This window comes from Cydia pomonella, chromosome 5, assembly GCF_033807575.1.
Source record: "Cydia pomonella isolate Wapato2018A chromosome 5, ilCydPomo1, whole genome shotgun sequence".
In the NCBI taxonomy this organism is placed as follows: Eukaryota; Metazoa; Arthropoda; class Insecta; order Lepidoptera; family Tortricidae; genus Cydia; species Cydia pomonella.
In genome coordinates this window covers 22,916,674-22,943,109 of record NC_084707.1, presented here as the reverse complement: position 1 = coordinate 22,943,109, position 26,436 = coordinate 22,916,674, and the positions used below count along the sequence as shown (strand labels likewise).

Here is a 26,436-nt window from a genome sequence, read left to right as displayed (position 1 = left end):
GCTGTGGTGGAACGGTCCTCAGTTTCTGTCGAAATCTGAATCTGAATGGCCTCAGCAGCTAACTGGGCATTCAGAAAGTCAATTACCTGAAATAAAAGCCCATCATGTCCAAAACAATGATCAAATTATCGTAAAATTTGAAAATTTTTCTAATCCTTTACGGCTACAGCGAGCATTAGCATATGTATTCCGGTTCATAAACAACTGCAAAAATCATAAGAACAAAACTGTGGGTTCTCTTAATGAAACTGAACTTCATCAATCTCTTACCTTCCTTCTTAAAACCGCTCAGCAGGAGTCCTTTGGATTTGAGATAAATGCACTTCAAGAACACAAGTCGCTTAAAAGGTCCAATGTTCTGCAATTATCTCCCTTTATCGATGAAAAGGGACTGCTGCGAGTGGGTGGTCGGTTAAAACACGCGAACCTTAATTATGATGCCAAACACCCTATTCTATTAAAATCAAAACACCATCTTACCAAAATCCTGATGTCAAGTGAGCACTTAAGGTTATTCCATGCTGGTCCTCAACTGCTTCTCAGCTCTTTCAGAGAAAAATACTGGCCTATTGGCGGACGAACGCTAGCTAGAAGCATTGTGCATAAATGCGTCACTTGTGTCAGGATGAAAGGTAAGACGATGGAACCATTAATGGGTAACCTACCTACTACTAGGGTGTCTCAATCTTACCCTTTCCAGGTTACTGGAACCGATTTTGCTGGCCCTTTCATGATTGCCAGCAAAACAGGTCGCGGCAGTAGAACCATAAAATGCTATCTGTGCATCTTTATTTGTTTCTCTACTAAAGCTGTGCACCTTGAGACGGTCAGTGATCTCACGACCCAAGCTTTCATTTCTTGCCTTAAGAGATTTATCGCTAGAAGAGGTAAACCTGATTACATCTGCTGTGACAATGGCAAAAATTACGTCGGAGCAAACAATGAGTTAGGCAGAGTGTTGCAGTCAAACCTAAGTAGCATAACTGACTTTGCGACTAATAGGGGCATAAAGTTTGTTTTCAATCCCCCATACTCTCCAACTTTTGGCGGCCTCTGGGAGGCTGGCGTAAAGAGTGCAAAATTTCACCTTAAACGTATAGCAGGGAATGTTAGTCTTACATACGAGGGGTTAAGCACGCTTTTCACTCAAATTGAAGCGATCCTTAACTCCCGACCCCTAACTCCTTTATCACCTGACCCAAACGACCTCTCTCCTTTGACCCCAGGGCACTTCCTCATCGGGCGGCCGCTGAAGTCACTACCAAGCCCGCAGAAGCCTGAAAACATGAACATTCGCACAAGGTACCAGTTGGTCGAACAGCTCCGGTGCAACTTCTGGGAAAGATGGAGAAAAGAATATCTGGCCGAACTGCAACAAAGAACAAAATGGCGTTCCCGGCAGATAAACCTAAAGAAAGGGGATTTGGTGGTCTTCAAAGAACCTAATCTGCCACCACTCAAATGGAGACTCGGCCGAGTTCAGCGACTTTACCCCGGCGATGACGGAGTGGCCAGAGTCGCCGACTTTCTGACCTACCGAGGCGTTGAACGACGAGGCGTCAACAAGGTCTGCCCTCTACCAACCACGACGGAGGAGTCTGATGTCTTGGAAGAAGCTGCAAGTCCTTCCAAGGGCGGGGAGGATGTCAAGGCCCGGTCCTACCGCGTGAGGCGACAGAGGGGAACGCAGGGCGCGGGGGACGACTCCGGGCCAGAGCCTATACAACCACCATCACGATCGCGCGCGCGCATCCCTCAAGAATAATCCGAAATAATAACGTTAGCATGTAACTTTCCGAAATTAAATGTTTATATCAAGAATCTGCATCTTTCCATCACCAACAGTTGGTAAGACAGAACTGTGTGGAATTTCTCTGATTCCAGCTACGTTAATAGTAGGGCGACACTCCTCCTTTCGGTGGTTTTCGGCTCCGTTCGGCTCAGCATTGCTTCGAGCAATTATTAGGGTTGGCAGAACATGACATCCCTTTGCGTGCACGACCACATATAAAAAAATATGACTTGAATTTTGATAACCCTAAATGGCCGAAAGGGATAGTGCCATACATTAGAAAAGGACAGCATGATCCATCCCTGAATCGGTTTTATAGTTAATTTCATTTGTAGGAAGTTCCTCTTTCTAGAATAAATAATAATACTATCGCTATTATTTATTCTGTGGTTAAGGTACCGTTCGGATTCAGACTACATCGGATTACAGCAGCAGTATTGCAGCGTGATATTACTGTCGACTACACATTGCTACTGCACATTTTTACAATCTGGGCAGCAATATCGACATTGTCATTTGCGGCAGCAAGGCAGTCGGCAGTAATGTCGCACTGCATTACTATTTCAGTAATGCAGCCGACTGCATTGCTGCAGCGGACGTCAAACAGATCACGTTATCGGGAAATTTGAAGAAAGGCGTCGTAAAGACACTGTTTGCCGTTGTTTCAGAGAACATGCTTGGCGCGGTCTCATTCAAATCGAAATCCTATGTTGCCTACCCTGGCTGTTTTGACGTAACGTGATATTACGGAGACGTGTCGTATCGGACAGTGTTTGCCATCGCAGAACACGCTCGTGGTTGGTAGCTAAAACGGACCTGTGTAGAATTTGGCTTAGATTCTGTAAGCGAAGGATTAGACTAGGAGATACTTGGGCTAGCTCTGGCTTAAGTTGCAAGAATCCGAATCGGGCTATTCACACGATTACCTCAGAAAAAAATAAAAAAAGGATTTTGATTTTAGGTAACCTCTAGGCTCACTTTTGTGTTTTCGAATAACTTGGTATTTAATATAATATAATAAGATGAAAGTGTGTCATCCAATAATTCTAATGTACCTAAATACTTCAAATACTGACTAATTTGGCAGACGACCGGTTTGGCCTAGTGGGTAGTGACCCTGCCTAATGGTGCCGGGTTCAAATCCTGGTAAGGGCATTTATTCGTGTGATGAGCATGAATATTTGTTCCTGAGTCATGGGTGTTTTCTATCTATTTAAGTATTTATAAATATTTATATATTATTATTATATATATCGTTGTCTAAGTACCTACCCTCAACACAAGCCTTATTGAGCTTACTGTGGGACTTAGTCAATTTGTGTAATAATGTCCTATAATATTTATTTATTTAATTACAGCTGTATTTGAAGAGACCAAACTTGGACTAATGTAATGACATAACCTCACAATTTGTTATGTTGTTCTTTATAAGTATCTCGTTTGTCACTTTTATTTATTGATCGATTATTATGTTTTTGTTACTTAATATTGGACTAATGCTCTGATTATTTACTATGTATGTCGTTATGTTTTCTTGGATATTAGTGCTATCTAATTCTAGTTTTAGTTTTAATCTTACCAGGCTTCTCTAAACATCAGCGTCATGTAGTGTTTCCTGGGACTCATTTCGTGACATCAATCTCAGTGAGGTTCTATTGGCACCAGTTTCTGTTCGTTTTAATATCTTTTTTTTAATGATGTATGTTATTTTTGTGCTAATAAATTCTTCTTATCATATCTTACATAGATATGAACCTGTCTCCAATAATATATAATAATTCAGCCTATATACGTCCCACTGCTGGGCACAGGCCTCCTCTCATGTGCGAGAGGGCTCGGGCTTTAGTCCCCACGCTAGCTTAATGCGGATTGGGGACTTCACATACACATTTGAATTTCTTCGCAGATGTATGCAGGTTTCCTCACGATGTTTTCCTTCACCGAAAAGCTAGTGGTAAATATCAAATGATATTTTGTACATAAGTTCCGAAAAGCTCATTGGTACGAGCCAGGATTTGATCCCGCGACCTCCGGATTGAAAGTCGGACGTCATATTCACTCGGCCACCACCGCTTTCTCGGCAGCTCGGCACCGCCACTCGGTCTGCAATGAGAAATATAATACAATCCCCTATTCGTAGTGGAACCGATAAATGATGACCACATTTTAACGGTCAGGTCAAACGTCACAATTCTATTCAAATAGTGTGTCATTTACGACGTTTTATTTCAAGGCTTAGGACCTGTTCGGGCTGAACGGGACATAGACTCTCATATGGACACCGCATTGCAAGACATTTAAAAAGACCGATGTCCAATAACCAATAAACATACTGTCCGTCTAAGCTAGATGGTAGCCTAGTGGCAAGAGTGACTCGCAATCGTACGAGTCGCAGGTTCAACCTCCGACTCGTGAATGAGATTTTTTCGAAACTTATGTACTTACGAAATATCATTAGATATTTACCAGTCGCTTTTCGGTGAAGGAAAACATCGTGAGGAAACCGAACTAATCCCAATTAGGCCTAGTTTACCCTCTGGATTGGAAGGTCAGATGGCAGTCGCTTTCGTAAAAACTAGTGTCTACGCCAATTCTGGGGATTAGTTGTCAAGCAGACAACGGAAAATGCCGGGACAACGCGAGGAAGAAGAGATCTTGTCATTCACGAACCTTGACTCGTATTGTCATGTTTTTAAAAGTCAGATTTGACAATACCTGCGCGTGCTAATAATATATGATTTTTGTTACTGTTATGCAAACATTTTTTTCATTTTTGTCTTGTCGGAAAGTGATCTGTCCTTTGGTACGGAAATTCCCGAGCGTACCGACAATCTCAGGAATACGGGAGCCGAATATCGTACTGTACGAATTGCTTCGATCTTGGACTAGTTATTCCTAAAACGTGCTAAACTTGAGAGGTTTATATTGGGTTCGAAGCAATAATATTGGTCTCCTTTTAGTAGAACATTTAAGCTGTCTTTTATAGTCATAATGTAGTGTCATGGAATGACTTTAACTGCGGTGGCAGCACGTTTCTATTTTTATCATTTGTCACTATGCCTGTCACTTTCGCGCTTACATACTTGTTAGAACGTGACAGGCATAGTGACAAATGATAAAGAGCCGACCATCTTAGCCCTACGGTCTTGCTGTTTAAACTACGGGTGAAAGTTGTGTACCTGTGCGTTTATGATTGGCATTATAGCTCCCTAGTCTGTCAAGTTTTTTTAATGATATTGGAGGCAAATGAGGACACGAATTGCCCCTTGGTAAGCAATTACCGTTGGCCATGGATAATGCAACACTACACTTGCAAGTGCGTCACTGGCCTTTAAGAGGGAAGAATAGCTTTGCGATCCTAACGAAATAACGGTACTTTTTCTTTGAAATTCCATTTCGGGAGAAAACGTTTTCCACTAACTAAATCGTAACAAATCACTTTGATTTTGATGTCGATCGCTTCAGCATAATATATTCTAGGTTTATAGGTTTCGCTTTTTTTGAAAGAAAAATCTGTTTTTAGAAAAACCTATTAACCTAGTTTTTCATTGTGTCAATAACATACTAAAAATCACGGAGAATGGAACATATTTAGAAGTGAAAAAAAAAATCTCTTTTTTTATGGACGAGTCCGTGCTATACTTCCCTCTTAAGTGAGAGTAAGCTCTTATCTTAAAGGTTTGAAGGAACGAAGGGGTTGGTTTGAATTTTAATATAGTTCTTAAGGATATTATTAACATTTTGCACTAACTTTCTGCTACCCAAAGATTACCTGTAGGGCTTGGTCGGCTTTTTATTATTTGTCACCATGCCTGTCACGTTCTAACAAGTATGTAAGTGCGAATGTGCGGGCATAGTGAAGAGATCGCTTCTTAGCGATAAGAACGCTTTGTTCCTGCCTAATTAAATAAATAAATAAATAAATAAAATAAATATTATAGGACATTATTACACAAATTGATTAAGTCCCACAGTAAGCTCAATAAGGCTTGTATTGAGGGTACTTAGACAACGATATATATAATATATAAATATGTAATATGTATAAATACTTAAATACATAGAAAACACCCATGACTCAGGAACAAATAATTGTAATAGTATTTTTACTTCTACCTATTTTGCCTTGGATAAATAAGCCTTTGAGCTTATTTTCATGTAACTGCAAACAAGATACATTAATTTGCTAGACAAACTGACTTTATACAACGGAACTCAAGTTTTTAGCATGTTGTATGAATAAATTATTTCAAGTTGAAACTTACGGAACTCTACGAACGCCGGTTTTGCATTAGTAATTAATTGTGTTCATAAAGTTATGTTCTCGAGATAAGTTCAATATCGGTCTTAGCTTTTAAACCAATATTTTAAGAGTTTTTTATGTATAAGAAGTATTAAGGACTGTGCACACCGAATGCGTGTGCATAAGACATGCATGTACGCGCTGTAATATATTGATTTATATGAGAGTAGGCGCACTGCTTGAGTGCCGTGTGCGTGCACAGCTATAACGTTTTAGCGCACGCGCTCATACACATCTACTCTCACACAGCCAGCGATCTCTGGCCTTTTTAGATCAGAACTTTTTATAAATAAAATTGTCTGTAAATGTTATGTTTTCTACCCAAAATCACGAGCTCCCGTTGATCCTGATATGAAAAATTGATGTCCCAAAGTTTTTTCCTATTGTGTTACTGTTGCGGCAAGCAAGAAAGTTTACTCAATTTCATGGTAGATGGCGCTGCTCTGCATACATCGCGCGTTACGAGTTCCCAGCAACCTATATAAACGGCGGCGGATTGTCAAGCTTTTTATTTTTGCAATATTCTTTAACGAATGAACATGTATACGCGTTTAAATGTTATAATATAAAAGTGTGTTGTAAATGGCGTCTCAATTCTTATTTCACTGCGATTGTTCGTTTTTCACCACTAATTCAATAAATCCGGTTCTAATGGGCCACTTTGTACACTCTAGTTACTCATATCATATTTTGTGAAATAAGAATTGAGACGCCATTTACAACACACTTTTATAGTTACCATAACTCCAAATATGTGGCAACTGCCAACGAACTCATCGTATCTGCTCGTCGAATAATCGTGGAGGGCGAGAGTGAAGATTTAGATACGTTTTTACTTCCGTTTTTGCATCGCTCTGTTTGTCTTCTTGTTTTTATAACCCTTGGAGTGGTAGGCGGTCGATTCCAATGACTCAAAAACGACATATGCCACTTGAAGAGATAATGGTGCAGTACCTATATTTTTTTCCTCAACACCATGAACTATTGTATTATCAGTACGTATAGTCACGACCGGTACAGAGAACCATTATTTTGCGCCATGAGTAAATGTTGGTACCGCTGGTGTGATGTCGAGGAGGCGGACCTGCGTCGGCTGAATGCCAATTCATGGCAGGAAACCGCGCTGGATCGGGACAGGTGGCGTTCTCTCGTTTCGGAGGCCAAGATTCTTTTTGGATCGCTGAGCCAAAGCAGTCAGTCAGTCATGAGTTGTTGTTTTGACAACAAACCATAAACGCGTAAGCGCAATGATTTTTTACGGCGTTTATGACGTTTTGGTCGTGTGAATTTGGTATGGACTAAACAATGGAATTGTCGAATTAGCAGTTTGTACCACGCGACCAAAACGTAGTAAGCGCCGAAAGAAGCCATCTTTTCTTAGTGCTCGAAACTTACTTAATGCGCGATTCAAACAAACCACCAAATGAAGATACCTAATGTGAGCTAATTCGCTACTAAAATGTCTCTCTAATCTTACAAAATAGGGGCAATTTATTCAACAGACATTAAGTGTCAGGGAAAAACTATGACATAAAAAAATATATTAAAAAGTTAGTCGAAGCATATTCGTTTTTCTTAGCAATTAGTAGTGTGTAGTAAACAATCTTGACATATTTATGTCCTTATTGGAAAACACTTATGGAAAATAAGTCTGAGCAAATATGTAACAACTAAAGTAGCATATATTTAGCCTTATTGAGCTTACTGCGGGACTTAGTCAATTTGTGTAATAATGTCATATAATATTTATTTATTTATTTATGATCATTTACATTATTTTAGTTTCATTTACTATTTTTAGTGTTTTTCAATAAAAAAATATATCATGACTTATTACCCTTTCTCTAATGCTAAAACGAAGTATAAAAAAGCGGCCAAGTGCGAGTCGGACTCGCCCATGAAGGGTTCCGTACCATTTATGACGTATTAAAAAAAACTACTTACTAGATCTCGTTCAAACCAATTTTCGGTGGAAGTTTGCATGGTAATGTATATCATATATTTTTTTTAGATTTTTCATTCTGGTATTTTAGAAGTTACAGGGGGGGGGGACACATTTTACCACTTTGGAAGTGTCTCTCGCGCAAACTATTCAGTTTAGAAAAAAATGATATTAGAAACCTCAATGTCAGTTTTGAAGACCTAATATATATACCCCACACGAATGGGTTTGATGAAAAAAGATGTTTTGAGTTTCAGTTCTAAGTATGGGGAACCCCCAAAATTTATTGTTTTTTTTTTTATTTTTGTGTAAAAATCTTAATGCGGTTCATAGAATACATCTACTTACCAAGTTTGAACAGTATAGCTCTTATAGTTTCGGAAAAAAGTGGCTGTGACATAAACGGACAGATAGACGGACATGACGAATCTATAAGGGTTCCGTTTTTTGCCCTTGGCTACGGAACCCTAAAAATGCCGTCATCTACGTCGAAGTTCCACTGTATAATTATTATTGTTCCCAGTGTATCTGGCATTCAGTAGATGCCAACATAACTCACTTAATTGAATTGTATATATTCTAAACTAGGCTACACTGAGCTGCTTAAGTGATCCAGTCGTTAATATGCACGGAGTTACTCCGATATTGCATGCACATTAAGCTTTAGATATCTCTGTTTGTATACAGCTACCTAAATGTATTTGCTGTGGTATCCTGCAATTAAGAAAATTATTTGTTAGATCAATTAAGGTACCGTTCGGATCCAGACTACATAGAAAATTACTGTATTAGTATTACAGCGTGACATTATTTGCGACTGCATTGCTGCCGCGAATAAAGATTTTCATTTCATTCATTCAAATGTCAAAAACTCGGACAGGAGATATACGAGATACTTGAAAGAATTACTAACGCGCCTTCGCACTCATGGGCAGGTACAGGCACCGCGGGCAGCTGCCCCCCCCCCCCCCCCCCCTACCCCCTAGAGTTCACACTTTATTTTTACTTCGGACTTCTGGCCGAAAGGTGTGATATTTCGACGGTTTCGCGGGAATCTGCCGAATCCCGCACCAGAACAGGTGGCGCAACCGAAAACTGCGTCGTCAAAATGGACCGGAGCGTTTGGTGAGGCGTGCAGCGTCGGGCTCACAAGTGATTAAAAAATAAAATAAAATAAAATAAACTTTATTTAGTACCATAAAATTTTATCAGCGTCTAAGGCCGCTCCTATACGTTTGCATTTGTTTAACTTGCACGCAGCACGCTCCGCCCCGTTGCACGCTCAACTCTAGCGTCCACTCAGGCCTTACACGAAGACTTACTAGGGTCAGTTCATAGAGATTTATTTTTAAAGCAACCTTTACAAGCAAGAGTGAGAAACCCTAATATTTCAACGTTTCCCTAAAACAAATTCTTCCATTATTTATATAACGTTATATTTTATATCAACTCCTCAAGGAGTCCGTTGACACCGGACCATTCTTCACTTTCGGCAGCTGTCCTGTTGATATATTGTCATTGTGTAACTACATAAACATACCAACATAACCAGGTCTCTTGGCCAGGCGATTTTCGATAAATTTCTTTGGACGTACGTGTCTTTAAGACCGTGGGAGGTGTCTAAAGAAGTTGGTCGCAGTGTATTGAGGTGCTATGTGGAATTGTGGGACATATCTTACGGTGCAGTGTTCGGGGCATTCAGTGTGAAATGGATGTCCTACGGTTAATATTAGTTCGGGGATTTTATCACAGAATAGAATAAGTATAAGAAGGTATATAATTTATCAAAATTCATGAAACAGCCGCGTAATATACTTGATACTTACTCACATAAAGGATGACTCACGTTAGACCGGCCCGGGTCCGGGTCCAGGTATCCGACACTTCGTTTTGCACAGAAAACATTACGTGATTACCGAACATCTGTCATAGAAAACGAAGTGTCAGTTGTTTCGGCCCGGACCCAGGCCGTTCTAGTGTGTCATCATTAAGAGGTAAGCTAACGAAATAACGGTACTTTTTCGATTAAATTCCATTACGGGCGAAAACGGTTTCATCTAACTAAATCTTAACAAATGACTGATTTTGATGTCTATCACTTCAGCATAATACTCGAATATTCTCGGTTTACCGGCTTAACTTTTTTGAAAGAAAAAAATTGTTTTGCAAATTAAAAATAAAGGAGTTTTCTCTTTTTGTATGGAATACTATATGTTATACTTCCCTCTTAACTCAATTATTTAGCGGCAAAACGTGCGCCAAGCTCAAAAATAATGCCCGAGATGGCTGAGCATAAAACAAAATGTCGCCATATATTTCCTGAAAGATTCGTAAGCTACCTGCAACTATGTTGCTTGCTCGTAAATCATTCGTAGAGTACTTCTTGTTGTCCATTGTTACATGTTTCTCTTGCACGCTTTGATATCCGTATTTGTTTCATTATTGAGATTTTTCAAAGTATTAGAAGAGTTTTTAATGAACTAAAGAAGGAAAAAACACAACGCAATAACAACACAGAAACACTTGTTTAATAGCAATCGACGCGCCTTTTTGAGCTGTGAGGCTAAGTCGATTTGTCCCAAAGAAGTCCCTTGGGACTTCAGACTTTGCAATTGAGATACTTAGACCATTATTATTTTTAATAATGTTAATATCTAGAGACAAAAATGAGGACTACGCTTGTATGAAAAAGCAGATTTGTGTATTTTTTATTTATTTGAAACCCAGCGTTTTCGGATACAAAGGGGGGGGGGGGGGATAATTTATTGCCTATTTTCTTGAATAACTTCTAAATTATTGCCCCCCCCCCCCCCCCAAGTTCCTCCTACGTTTAAAATTCATTTGTTTACGTTACATGTCCACTTTCATATGTGTACCAAGTAAATAGGCTGTGACAGATGAACAGACAGCCATACAGACGCACGAGTGATCCTATTAGGGTTCTGTTATTTCCTTTTGAGGTACGGAACCCTAAAAACATGAAACCTTGAGCCAAACTACCCGGCAGAAATGAGTGCTGTTTCTTCCCTTGGTTAAATACTAATCTACTATTTACAATTTTCACTACGAACGCAATGTATGTAAGTAGGTGCGCCCACTTCCATTAAAGCCAAAACTACAATTGTGATAACAGCTTTTAAATATGAAAAAAAAAATGGATTCCGGTTGCAGAATAATTTTAATAATATTTAATGACAATTACAAAACAATTTGGTCAGACTAAAAACATTTTTGTGCAACATGAGCGTAGATATCATAATTACAACTTCTCAGCCTCATAGTATCGAATTTACCTCTGACACATTCAGTTTACGGAGCTGCGGTGGTGGTATCTTCACCTGCAGGAGCGGCACTTTCAGCGGCCGTTGCATTACCACTGCTTTCAGTATCGTTACCTCCTGCACCTTCGGCAGTAGTAACTTCGACAGTTTCACTAGCAGCTTCCGAAGCATCGCTAGCTTCATCAGTAGCACCAGTAGCATCAGTAACATCATCGACAGTACTGTTATCCACAGTTGTAGGAGCTTCAGTTTCCGGTTCCTCGCTTTCAGTTCGTACTGAAGGTCTATCGACGAACACACAGGTGTTGATGCATTCGTATTCATCGGCGAACATGTTCGGGTTGGGCACGCAGCCTTTCCAGATGCCTATTTCGCAGCGGGAACCCTGCTTCCAGTAGTACATGACAGCTTTGGGAGGCTTCCCGCAGTCGTCCCAGCGGAAGTCGGCGCGGCATACGGAAGGTGGTACTATGGAATAAATAATAAATAACAAGTTCAAATCCGTTATTTTGAAAGTTTTCCAAAAACTCGACAAATAATTCATATTACTACCGCAACTTCATACAAAATATCACATAAAGGGATTGAGAAATTCGACATGAATAGAAGAACAGCCTGATAGCCAGAAATAAAAAAGCATTCCTGTACTTAGGGAGTATATAATATTTACGAAATTAAATAATATTAATTGGCGAAATACATGTGATTTTATATTAATTTGATATACAAATTTACATACCTGCTAATACTTTCAAAATAACACATGTAAGAAAAATAAAACAATGAAATTTCTTCATCTTTCTTTAGTGAGAATCTTATCGACGAACGTTCTGCAGATATTTCAAATTATTAAGAAACGAAAAGTATTAATAATTAAATTTTAATGACTAGTGATCGATTAGAGTAGAGTGGGGCTAGTTGAGTATTTAGTAATACGTATGTTTTAGAGTGATTTTATAGACTTATCTTATGAGGTTAGGTGTGGTACGATAAACATAGTTTATTTTGATCGGGCCAAAAAAGACAGTATGACCATCCCTAAACGTGTATAATTTGTTCCAAGAGACCCTAAAGCGACAAACGAAAATCAAAATTGCATTATGTGTTTCTCTATCGCACAAATATGGAAGAATGTTAGAGTGGCAGATAATAAATAAAATAAATAAATAAATAAATATTATAGGACATTATTACACAAATTGACTAAGTCCCACAGTAAGCTCAATAAGGCTTGTGTTGAGGGTACTTAGACAACGATATATATAATATATAAATATTTATAAATACTTAAATACATAGAAAACACCCATGACTCAGGAACAAATATCCATGCTCATCACACGAATAAATGCCCTCACCAGGATTTGAACCCGGGACCATCGGCTTCGTAGGCAGGGTCACTATCCACTAGGCCAAACTGGTTGTCAAAAGATAACAATATATTATTTAGTTTTTCGTTTTTCGCAGTAAGCCCGAAGGGTAAGCCCAAACTTACTGCAGTCGATAGGAAATTTCGTCGTCAAATAGTTTTCATTTTACGTATTATTCATTAGAAACAAATTCTCAATTGAAAAAGTTGACAATGCTTAATTCGTCCCAGTCGTGGAACAAGATACACCTGTTGAGGATGTTGAACCTTCAAAATTGTTGTTACGATTTTTCACAGAAACTTATTTCACGGTTATCGTTACTTACAATGATTTAAAAGATGATCAACCCCAACCCAAAACGAAATATAAATGTTGAACAATCTTCCTCCGCTCAACGTGCCCCGCTCTACCCTATTTTATATTTATTAATAAACCTACTTTGTGATAGTGTCCGTCCGTATTTTCATAGCAGAAATTCGGAAATTTATTTCGTGGTTTGATTTGACAAGACACTTGCACTGCAAGTACCTATAATATAAAATCCATAATACCTTGAAGTTAACGGAGTTTACACATAAAACAACGTGTATTAAATATATAGCAGTCATATAAAGTTTGAACGCCGCTTTAATTTACCTTAAAATAATGGTTATGCTTTAATCGCTTGTTATCGTATAGCGTTTTAATTGTACTTCATTATATGTAATAAGTACGAATTGGTCCAAAATATTTATAAGACCCCGAAAAAAAACTTAGGGAAAAAGTGATTTTAGTAAAATCTTACGAAATTTTAGTATGATGTAGATCTAAGTCTCGGGGATTTTTTTTTTTATAATAACACTTCTCTCTCAGAAGGATACTGTCTACCATGTTTATATTTTTCTATTTGAATGAAGTGTTTCCTAAAATCAGTACATTGAATTAACAGTAATGATACCGACAGTTTATTACAGACAAAGAAAGGATTTCTTGCTGCCATCATCTGTTATTAGTACCTATTTTGCTCATTTTAATTCATATGCGTAATTATCGGAGATAAAATATGGTCTTAATAATATTTCCTTCACATTGACATTGCATATTTTCAGTTACATAGTGTTAGAACGACGTGCATAACAGAGCAAAGAGGAGGTTTTACGAAAAATAGGTAATATAACACATATTCTGTATGAAAAACTAAATAGATTATTTAGGAAAGTATTCTTCTGAGAGATTTGTACCCACACTTAAAAATAATCAGAAGACAATTAACCTACATCATACTAAAATTTCGAGAGATTTGACTGAAAGTTTCTTCTTGTGGTTGGTGCGGGGTCCTTTGCCTAATACATATTTATTTAGTGAGAAATATTGTTTTTTTAGTATGAGAAAAGCAGAGTTTGTAAACTATACTATCAACGATTGATAAAAATAAGTGGTTATTGTAAGTTTGATTATCTAAATGAGATTACAGTTTAAATTGCATTTTTATAGCTTAAAACGCAATAAATATCTCAGCATTTGTTAATGAGAAAATGTACCTACCTACTATTATTTAAATATTATTTACTTTACGGTAGTAAATCAGCTAAACTAAATTATTCAAATCATGCATCATGCTGATTGACTAATCAGCGTAGTCACTGGTAAAAAAATAAAAAATAAGTCCGTAGGTAGTAGTCCAACCAGCCCAACTCCTCAAGGAATCCTATAAACTTTTGAGCTGGCAGGAATACAACACTACGAGTAGGGAATAGTGTTATTTGGCTGCGGTTTTCTGTAAGGTGGAGGAGGATCACTGACACAGCCTTTTATATTAAAAGATTATATCTCACACTTTCTGCGTTTTTCATGCAGGGTGATTCATAAGTCGTGTTCAGAATCAGATCACATTGTCTCGGTGTACTACTGTACTAAATGTACTAAAAGGCCGAACTAGTACATTTGTGAGATTGTACTAGTTTTGAGCGATCTTTTCAGTGAACGAGCACGCACAACTCTATTACAAATAGTTACAGTCAGTATCAATAGTCAGTGCGGTGTGTATGCTTCACAATGCGATATCTAGTACACTGTAATCTATAGCATGTGCTGCATTTTTCAAATATTCGCGGTATAAAATGCTGGCAGCAATGAAACCCAGGCAATAAACTTTTTCCCGCGCAATATCACTCATACGCCAGACGTATTTCACTTAGAATTGAATGTCTCGAAAATTTAAATGGCGAAATTTAAGGACGGAGCGAGAGCGGGGAAACGAAGTCTGTTTCGGAATTATATTTTTTATGGTCACAAACGTGTCAAGATATGACATGCATGTTAATGGTTTTACTCGTACAGAGCATGATAACGAAAACGAAAAAAATACGGAAAGCACACTCTGAGCTCAGAATGAATCTAGCTGAAATTGCAATTAAACCATAAGCCAATCATAAACCATAACAACACTTCCTTGAGACACTGACATATTAACGGACTGACATATTAATATAAGATGCTAACAAAGTAGTTACAATTTTTACAGCTGATACTCGGCTCCTGAAGTATATTTAAGTATGAAATAATATAAGTTTTATGATGCGTTTTTCGAAAAACTTAGGAAACTAATTTGCAAAGTAAAAACAGCCTGCTAATGAGATAATTATATGATACCTCATTCTAAATATATTCCATTCTCCATGACTTTTAGTATGTTATTGACACAATGAAAAAAAAAGCGGCCAAGTGCGAGTCGGACTCGCCCATGAAGGGTTCCTTTATTACGTATTAAAAAAAACTATTTAAACTACTAGATCTCGTTCAACATTTTACCACTTTGGTAGTGTCTCTCGCGCAAACTATTCACTTTAGAAAAAAATTATATTAGGAACCTAAATATCATTTTTGAAGACCTATCCATAGATACCCCACACGTATGGGTTTGACGAAAAAAAAATTTTTTTTTAATTTTATGACGTATTAAAAAAACTACTCACTAGATCTCGTTCAAACCGATTTTCGTTAGAAGTTTGCATTGTAATGTATATCATATATTTTTTTTAGATTTTTCATTCTGTTATTTTAGAAGTTACAGGGGGGGGGGACACACTTTTTTTTACTTTGGGAGGTTCTCTCGCGCAAACTATTCAGTTTAGAAAAAAATGATATTAGAAACCTTAATATCATTTTTGAAGACCTATCCATAGATACCCCACATGTATGGGTATGTCGAAAAAAAAAAAAATTTTATTTCATGACGTATTAAAAAAAAACTACTTACTAGATCTCGTTCAAACCAATTTTCGGTGGAAGTTTACATGGCAATGTATATCATATATTTTTTTTTGATTTTTCATTCTGTTATTTTAGAAGTTACGGGGGGGGGGGGGGGGGACACACATTTTACCACTTTGGAAGTGTCTCTCGCGCAAACTATTCATTTTAGAAAAAAATGATATTAGAAACCTCAATATCATTTTTGAAGACCTATCCATAGATACCCCACACGTATGGGTTTGATGAAAAAAGATTTTTTGAGTTTCAGTTCTAAGTATGGGGAACCCCCAAAATTTATTGGTTTTTTTCTATTTTTGTGTGAAAATCTTAATGCGGTTCATAGAATACATCCACTTACTAAGTTTGAACAGTACAGCTCTTATAGTTTCGGAAAAAAGTGGCTGTGACAGAATCGGACAGACAGACGGACATGACGAATCTATAAGGGTTCCGTTTTTTGCCATTTGGCTACGGAACCCTAACTAGGTTTATAGGTATTCCTTTTTTTCAAAATTTGCAAAACAAAAAAAAGCGAAACTTATAAACCTAGAATATAATATGATAAAGCGATCGACATCAAAATCAAAGTGATTTATTTATATTCTCCCGAAATGGAATTTCATAGAAAAAGTACCGTTTTTTAACGCTCTGTAGTTTTTAATATTTTCGTAAAGAATTCATATAGCACTAAGTGCGATTTCGTCGAACCGCCCTTTTCTGCCAGCGGAATTAATAAAAAACCACAAAATATTTTTTTTATACTACGTCGGTGGCAAACAAGCATACGGCCCGCCTGATGGTAAGCAGTCTCCGTAACCTATGTACGCCTGCAACTCCAGAGGAGTTACATGCGCGTTGCCGACCCTAAACCCGCCCCCCCCTCGTTGAGCTCTGGCAACCTTACTCATCCGCAGGAACACAACACTATGAGTAGGGTCTAGTGTTATTTGGCTGCTGTTTTCTGTAAGGTACTTCCCCAGTTGGGCTCTGCTCTAAATCTGGAATGACATCCACTGGCTGTGCCCTACCACACAAAGCGAGATGACATTCACAATGCCCATACCTCTCTTAACCCGTAATACTGCTATAGAAAACAAAATGGAATGAAGTGATAAAAGTGGGATATACGAGCTATATAAATCTTTTTAATGTTTCCGTGTAGAAATATGCGAGAAAGTAACTGCGTGGTACGGAACGCGACGCGAAAGGTCTTAAACGTTTTTGTGACGGTTGGGGTCCTTTAGCATATTGTGATGTGGCTTTTTGAAATATTGTTGACCTACATACCTACATACGGGTATAGATGTTGCTCTAAAACTTTAAGCATGATTGTAAGGCCTCATATAGTTCGCGTCATCCATGATGACGTGCATATTTTTCAAATCTAACCTAAGTATAATAAACGTAACAAACTAACAAACACAAACAAAACTTTTTTTTTATAAATATGTCTGCTAATGCTGAATTGCTGAAAATGCTAAATTATTCTCTTTTAAAGTATTCAAAATTAATTTAGCACTAATAACATAGCACTTAAATTCTGGAATCACTCACAATATCCATCACTGAGTTCAATTTGTCCAAGATGTTTTTTCCTGTAGATATTAAAATGACGGTATCTACCTACTTTACACAAATCATACTTTAATAGTACATTACGATACAGGTGCCAAAAATAGGGAATTCACAACGAGTGGGTATAAATTAAAACACGACCGAAGGTAATAAAATTATAATACATATGGCCCTTAAAATAATATAACCGCTGGTTATGAGTACAAAGTTTCAACTAACCTTTTAAAGTAAAGGAGAAGATGTTTTCGCTATTAAGTATTTTGTTTATTTTGTCTACTTTCAAGAAATACAATATTCTGCTAACAAGACTTGGAGTAGTGGAGATCACCAGTGTAGGTATGGAAAAAAACATCGATGATTGAGTGTTTCGTATAGCATTTTAAAATCGACCTGTTATTAAATTTTGCCCCCTAAAATCCGATGTCTCGTAATCACATTTCTTCCAATATGTACCTAACTCCCCATTTTCCTCTTACAAAAAGATCTGCATAGCATAACTAGTTCTGGAAACCAAGAGGCATTCATCTTTTCAAAATCTGATACGTAACGAATAATGCTCAATGTTTCTTGCTCAAACTTATTTATTCGGGCAAACGCAGTATACAGTGAATAGTCATCATCGCTTTCGATGACAGCGAACCTAAAGGGGCCATTACCAGTTCGCCGGACGATATCGGCCCGTCAGTTATTCGCAAAAGCTGAAAATCGCAAGTAACTGACAGGCCGAAATCATCCGGCGAACGAAGTGGGCCCCTTACATATACATAAAGAACGTTGTCTATCGTGAATGAATTAATTAATAAATTATTTATTCACATGAAGATAACATACAAGATATACAGAGCATGTATTTATAGGTATACTATATTCTGCGATTTGGCATGTAAAACTTAACAAGACTGATACATAAGTGTTCCGTGAACAAAGTTTTGTACGGAACACTAAGTAATAAAAATAGAAATGGTACCTATACATGCAGAATAAAAAACAAATAAGGCCCCCAAACTATTTGTTATGGGTACACAAACACAACCAACTTAAATAAAAACAGTATCTACGCTCGTAAGGGTCTTATAAGATAAAAATAAATTATTGATTATCTCCGAAATGGAGTTAATTAGAATACCGTTGTCTTTGAGAAAGTTACTTAATTTAAGCTCAAGAATGCACCCTTGAAACTTACTGAAATAAAAAAAAACATGAAAAAAACTTGCTCCTAAATACTCTTTATTGCACGTGTGACAAATTGACAATGAAGTGGGCCAGCCGCGCTGAAAGTGTATTTTGTGTGTGTGTACGTGTAAGGTTGTGAGGCAGTTATCTTAGACGGTGACGATAGAACGCCAAGATGACCTTCTTCCACCAAGCTCTTATCAAACCAATAACAGATTTAAATATCAGAATGCCACCTCAAATCCCTTCAGAGCGTAACCCAATCAGATTTAACCCTAACTCCTCATAATTGCTTTTTAATCACATTGCGATATTTGATTAGAATATTTCATTGCTCTCCCTATAGACTAATGTTTAGTGCTTTTGAAATCGAATCATGCGCTTAATAAAAGGAACGAACAAGGTTTAGGGCTTTAAGACTTCGTATTTTACAAATAGACTGCTAATTTAATACATAGCTACCTTTTTTTTTTGATAGCCTACATTGTGTCCCACTGCTGGGCAAAGGCCTCCCCTGTTTTCTGCTACTCGTCACGACTTTGTGCATGCTCCCGCCAGTTGCCACGAAATGAGTCCAGGTCGTCTCGCCATCTCGTTTAGCTACCCTTACTTAATAATAATCATTCGAGGATCATGGTTCCCATAGTCATTACGTCGTCCCATAAGTAGTCGTTAGTTTCATTGCGAAAAGGTTAGACCAACATCTAGAGAGACTGTCGCTAGGTTGCTGGTTCACGGGTCAGATGCAGGCGAAGGCGGTAGTCTAGGACACGCCGCGGATAGTCCAGCGGTTTATTTATTTATTTAACCTTTATTGCACGATAAAAAAAAGTACAAATGGCGGATTTAATGTCTTAAGGCATTCTCTACCAGTCAACCACTGGGCCAAACAGAAACTGCGGTTTCTGTCTCTGCAGCCCTGACCACCCGGCAGCTTGGGTCCTGCCCTTCTGCTGGCGGCACTCTAGGTTAGGTTTTTTAATAATATATATATAAAGTATTTTATATTGTGTTTTTAATCTTTTTGTATTTTATTTTTATCTTCACATAAGAGGGCGTTCTTGGGACGACCGACTGGTAGCCGTCCGGTGAGTCGGCCCAGGTATCGCTGGGAAGACAGTGTGGCGGCGGAACTGCTTCAGCTTCGCGGTAACTGGCAGGAAGTTTCGCAGGATCAGGACAGGTGGCACGCTTTCGTTTCGGTGGCCAAGATTTTTTTTGGATCACTGAGCTCACTTCACATAAAAAACTAATCTAACAAGGAAAGGTACCCAACTGTCCAGCTCCGATTTGATATACCTATTTCTACATATGTTAGAGAGTAAAATGTGAAGCGCTGGTGGCCTAGCGGTAAGAGCGTGCGACTTGCAATCCGGAGGTCGCGGGTTCAAACCCTGGCTCGTACCAATGAGTTTTTCGGAACTTACGTACGAAATATCATTTGATATTTACCAGTCGCTTTTCGGTGAAGGAAAACATCGTGAGGAAACCGGACTAATCCCAACAAGGCCTAGTTTACCCCTCTGGGTTGGAAGGTCAGATGGCAGTCGCTTTCGTAAAAACTAGTGCCTACGCCAAATCTTGGGATTAGTCGTCAAGCGGACCCCAGGCTCCCATGAGCCGTGGCAAAATGCCGGGACAACGCGAGGAAGAAGAAGATGTTAGAGAGTAGTCTAAAATAATAGGTACACGTATTTTTTTTAGCTGCCCATTCTCAACGTTAGTCGGTATAGTTTGTGCAAACAGAGTTGGGAATCGTCGCTTATTAGTCGAGGCCGCGGGCATTGTCGCTAGCGCTAGGCTGAGGCGGACTCAGCCCCGAAGCCGATTCTGATTTCCTGACAACCAGCGTCCTACACATAGTACATTACTGCCGTCCTATCACTAAAACCTATCTAACCCACAAATTATAGTTTTGAGATATGGGCAAAAAACGTTCAAACCCATATCTCTAGAAAATGTGTATATTTCTTCCGGATTTCTTTTGTGCAAAAATTAAAACGAAATTTATCCTTACTTTGTTTGAAAACCATTTCCTCAAATATTATATTATTAATTAGAAAATCACAATTTTGTGTTTTAGTGTTGCAAATAATTACTGAAATATGTGCGATATTACTCCTAAAACACCGTTAAGTATACCTTAACCGTTCTTTAGAATTGAATAACATATAAAAAATAACTAAATAACGGCCAAGTCAATTTACGTGTTTATAGTATCGTAATTGTGAATTGTGTAATAAACAAAACATAGCTTAATAACCGCAAAGGTACTGAACAATTTTATAGTATTTTATCTGTTAAAATATTACCTAGAAAACATTTGTAATAAACACGTTATTGGACTGTAACCGTTTTTTAGCTATGTAATGACTATACATATTGAAGTAATTTGTATGCATTCCTATACTAAAAGCCCGTTAAATGACGAACTAGTAATGCTCACTAGGTTTAAGTCTTGGAAATATTCACAAAAAAAGGTTTATTGTATTAACAAAATCATGTTAACCTGCGTTATACTACTAAGTTTTAAGAGAAATTCAATATGTTAAATCACATCTGTATCGTATTATGTATTTATTCGCATGCAAAAATAAAACCAAAAACTTAAAAAACACTGACAAATCAGTCGTCAACTTTTTAAAATTTTAAAAACGCAAATTGTGTCAGTCTCAAAAATGTGTTAAATTTTATATAAAAAATGTACGTGAAGAAGTAGATTACTAACCATTGTAAGGTGCCTGATCCATGTAAGGCCCAGTGTCTAATGAAGCCCACTTTTGAAAATGCGCCCCCCGCGCTTAGATTGCCAGTTCAAAAACCTAGTAAGGCTAAATGACTACACTAAAACCTATCATTTCTCAGATCCCTACTAGTTTTTTATACGGAATTTGTGACTTCCTGAGTTTTACTACGGTAAAAGGTAAGTTAACATGCTACTTACTGGGTTTAGAGGCATAGAATACTGTAGTAATCATAATAATTGTGCCGAATTTGGAGCAGGTGTCTCTGTAATCGGGTGAGTACTTACGAGATGGATACAGATAAGATAAAAAACGAATTTCCAATAATTAGTTACCCACCTTACCTAGTAGGTTTTTATATAGGGCAGCCAAAATCAGCCTTTAACACCCTTCGCATAAAAATAAAGCATTAATCTCATGCATTATGGAATGGCTGTAGTACAATATGCGGAGATGATCAGAGGCTTCACTTTCATAATTCCGTTGAATTTGGGGACCCGCTAAAGTGTGGTAGTTTCTTAAGTTACTTGGAGTTAGTAAATATTACAAAGCTCAATTAATACCTTTTTTGATATCGACTTCATTAATTTGCACTTCTTTTCTTCTGAATTTTTTTCTCGTTAAGTAGAAAAATCTAAAACTTCCCTTCTAATGCATCTACTTAACTTTTTTTAATGTTCGTCTCGTCTAAGGCCGTTGGAAAAGACGATGCGAGCCAAAACATGATCCTCCTCTAATTGACCTTATTGATCATATCATCATGTGTATCCTCGATAGCTCTATTCTTCTTATATTTTCCAGTCGCTTTGGTAAGATGCCGTTAGAAAGTCCAATTCCTTCTCCTTCTCAAACTACCGCTCTATTTATTTCCATTTCTTTGTTTCCTCTCTTAAGTTCTTGAGTGTCTTTTGTACATAAACGGATTACCGTTTTGAACAGACATGCGCTCACGAACCCATATTAACCCGGTTACCCTACTCGGCACAGTACAATTATCGCTCTTGTAAAAATAGTGCAGATATGGTATATCACGGTGTTATCATTCTTGGATTTCGGTAATGCTTTCAACACGGGTGACTTCGACATCTTAGTAGGCATGTTGCGTTCTCTTAATGTATCTCCTGTGACGGTGAACTAGTTTCATAGTTATTAAGTAGGGCGTCAACAGAGGTGGATTGCTCTTAATCTTCATTGTGCCTGCACAGGACGGGGCAGCGTGTTGTCTCCTGTTTCATTTCCTTACTTTATATACTCTAACACGTTATATTTCCTTCTTCTACCACTTTAAACATACTGTCAAGGCTCTTTTACTCATCTACCATAGACTATCTGCACCATGAACATGAACACTAATTTAGAAAGCATTTTGATTTGGACTTTCACGTTACGGTCTCAAGGTAAATCCACTGAAATTTAAGTTATAGTGATAGGTACCTAGGTCAAAGTGTTCTGCCAAGACTGATTTTAGTACTCTACCTGCCATTATTTTTAACGGTACCTATTTAGATTTCCTACTCTCCCCAGATCTCTTAAATCTCGCTGTTTCTCTATCATGGATACCTCGGATGAGCGAGTTTAGAAGGATTTTTTTGATATAAAAGCATCACTCCGCAGAGTTCGAAACATTACGCCACTAAGATTGCATTAATTCAATCCCTCTTACTTACTATATTAGTTTATGCTGACACTTGCTACTTAGACCTCTGGAAGACCAACTCAATATGTTTAAGCAATTCCAGCAACTCTCTATTAAGTATATAGTTGCCTTTTACATAGATCATGTCTTCGTAGTGACCATGTTCTCGCTACGTAGAAATCCACTACCGACGTGAATTATCATTGGTTTATCGTTCTCCATTTTTGTATGTAAATCGTAGCACTTACTTTCGGTTTTTTTTTTATATAAGCATGCATCCATCAGTCACCGAATAAAAAAGACAACTTACAGCGCACGGCGCATTGTTAAACTGTCTGCCTTACGTAATAAAATTCAAGGGAATATGTTTTACACTTAGCGGGGTTTTAGCGTGGCATTGTTGGTTGGCCGTGTTTAACTGTTGTATTATTATTATTTTTCTCAAACATATTTACCCGTTAAGCACACTAAATAGGTTTTAGTGATGTATTTGTTACATGAATCGCAATAAAAGTCTTTTACACAAACGGTCAAAGAACGTTAGCCATGTTTAAGCATAGTAACTGTTTTTTTGTGTAGTATTTAATAAAAAAAATTGTACTTGATAAAACATATTAATAGTTTTTCCAAGTAAATGTGTTTTAGCTATGTATAACGTAAAAGATTAATTAAAATAAAAAACTGGCTAAGCGCTTTTATATTACTTATAGAAGAATAATGTAGGTTTGCGATTTTATAGTATTGAGAAGTATCGAATTATAATGCAGTTAGCGTGTCAGGTCGAGTCTGTATCTCCGTAACTACAACAGATAAAAATATGATTCCAAGACCAGTCGATAGAGAATTCTTTTCTCTTTTAGAATATTTGTCCAAATGAAAACTGGTATTATGCAGCTTTGAGCGGTTTTAGAGATAGGACGGCAGATTAGCACCAATGAATCATTGACTCTTCGTCAATTTAACAGTGTTAAATTAAAACTGTCAAATTTTAATACCCGGTCGTTGATTGTGTAATCTGTCGCTTGACATCTTGTTCTTAAATAAATAAATAAAACCGTAGCTCCGTAGCTCAGTTGGTTAAGAGCGATGCACGGATTGCAGAGGTCGCGGGTTAAAAAGCGTTTTTTTTCCATTTCTTCCTTTAACATAAAAAAATTGTAGTATCGCTCGCAGATGTATCTGCATTATTAAAATAGGTACAATTTGTTATGTTTATGATCGTGTTATCATATAATATAAGATTTTGATCGCTTACGCTGGTTGGTGCACAACAAAATGCACTGGGGAATCATTAAGCATGTCTCTTGCAATTATTGGCGAGAGCGAACGCACAAAATGACATAATAAAAATATAGGAATGTAAGTCCAAATTTACCTGATTATCAAATCTTTGACAAATAATAAATCAGAATTTGCCTCCTGCCTACACTTTTCAGAGGGATTGGGGTTTCTGTTCGGAACTGGGACAAGTAGGAGTAGTTTGTTGGGAGTTTTAGAAGTGGCGCAAAAGTGGGAAAACTACGAATTTATCTATTATTAATAGGTGCTTAGTTAGAAAGTGCAATTTCTATACTTAAAGACCACCAATTTCAATATGTTAACAAAATATTTACATAAACAATCTACTATTTTGTTAGAAAATAGATAATGATTTTTGAGTCCAATCGAGAAAAGGTCAGCCAGGGCAATTGCATCTGTGGGACAATTGCAACTACTCTAAGATATAAAGCGAGTCTACCAGGCTGTCCCATAATGACCTGGCCTAACCCACATCTGCGCAACATGTCATGACTGTAGCGAAAAATCTAAAAACATAATTGAACGAATGGTGACTGGAGACGAAACCATGGTGCTTAATTATGATCCCGAGAGCAAACGCCAGTCGATAGAAAAGCGTTTTAAAAACGAAAAACCTCCTACTAAAATGAAGAGGCATCAGTCCAGCAAAAAGCTGATGTGCACAAACGTGGGATTTCCATGGTATTCTGATGGTCGATTTTAAAGAATGTAACACCGTAATAAATGGCGAGTACTACGTTTCTTTGATCCACACATTGCGGGCTTCAATAAAGAAAAAAAGCAGCTGCAGCGGCTGCAGTTTGCGAGTGCGGGTTCACTGGGGATCCCCCGTATAGTCCGAACATGGCTCTTTGTGACTACTTTTTATTCCCTAACCGAAAGCAAGACTTGTGAAGAAAAATAAGTCAATGACGAAGACCTGAAGGCGGTCGTTTTAGGTCATTTTGAAGACGAGACTTCAGAATACTTTTACAAAGGAATTCGCCTGTCATGAAAAAGAGTTCACTATACTTTTAGAGTACTTGCATTTATCCCATAATAGCAATTTTGCTGGCTGATCTTTCCTGAATACAATTTTATTGAAGAGTACGATAACATTAAAAAAGATCAAAGAGCGACTAAAGAAAAGAGAGAAATAAAGAAGAAAGAAAGAAAAAGAAAAAAGAAAGAAATAATAAAGAAGAATATTGAGAGACTTTTGATTATAATAGATAGAGAGATTAAATCTAAGAAAAAAATACCGGACAAGTGCGAGTCGGACTCGTCCACCGAGGGTTCCGTACTTTTTAGTATTTGTTGTTATAGCGGCAACAGAAATACATCATCTCTGAAAATTTCAACTGTCTAGCTATCACGGTTCATGAGATACAGCCTGGTGACAGACGGACGGACATACAGCAGAGTCTTAGTAATATGGTCCCGTTTTACCCTTTGGGTACCCCTAAAAACGTGCCCTTTAGTATGACATCCAAAACAGATGGGGTTGTATTGCGCCATATGTTTTGCAGTCACTGAATTGTCAAACGTCAACTTTTGATAACGTAATAGATTGTACACATCTTACTCAATCTATGTATCTTTGATAAAATTAAATAAACACGCTATTCTTCGTAAATTAATGACTTGACTCTTTTCTTATACACTGACTTAATACTTATACATCTCCAAACTTAATGTATTAACCGTGGAGACTATACGTCTCTGTCATACTGTATAATATATTTGACTTGGTACATACTAGTTATGTATTCTGTAGCATTAGTTTATGAGACTGCTAGCTTAACAGTCCAGACGCGGTTTATTTATTTAGTATAAATTTTATTTTGACACTTGGAAAGACTTTACACCTCCAAATTTTATTAGTATTAGTACTCTGACATTGGGGACCTTTTACATCTCCAGATTTAATGTGTTTTTAACCATAGAGACTATACATCTCTATTGTATTGTAGTAATTATTTATTTTAAGATTATTATAATGTAATGTTTACCCAGGTATTGGCTGTTGTATTTATAAATGTTGTTATGTATTTTTCATGTCACTATATGATGTTACTATAAATGCTGTATTGACTTGTAAAAGAGCC

The 26,436-nt window shown here is 37.4% G+C and overlaps 1 protein-coding gene and 1 long non-coding RNA gene across 2 annotated transcripts in view; one reads left to right on the top strand and one right to left on the bottom strand.

The window, feature by feature from the left end:
- LOC133518126 (uncharacterized) overlaps positions 1–26,436 on the top strand; it is a 144,434-nt gene that overhangs the window by 78,663 nt on the left and 39,335 nt on the right. The gene's annotated exons all lie outside the window — the stretch shown is intronic.
- Positions 11,197–12,115, bottom strand: LOC133518192 (uncharacterized). Its single transcript, XM_061851819.1, has 2 exons — positions 12,058–12,115; positions 11,197–11,786 (listed from the first exon to the last, which is right to left on the bottom strand). The coding sequence occupies exons 1-2, from the start codon at positions 12,113–12,115 to the stop codon at positions 11,347–11,349; spliced, it is 498 nt and encodes a 165-aa protein (XP_061707803.1). The 3' UTR covers positions 11,197–11,346.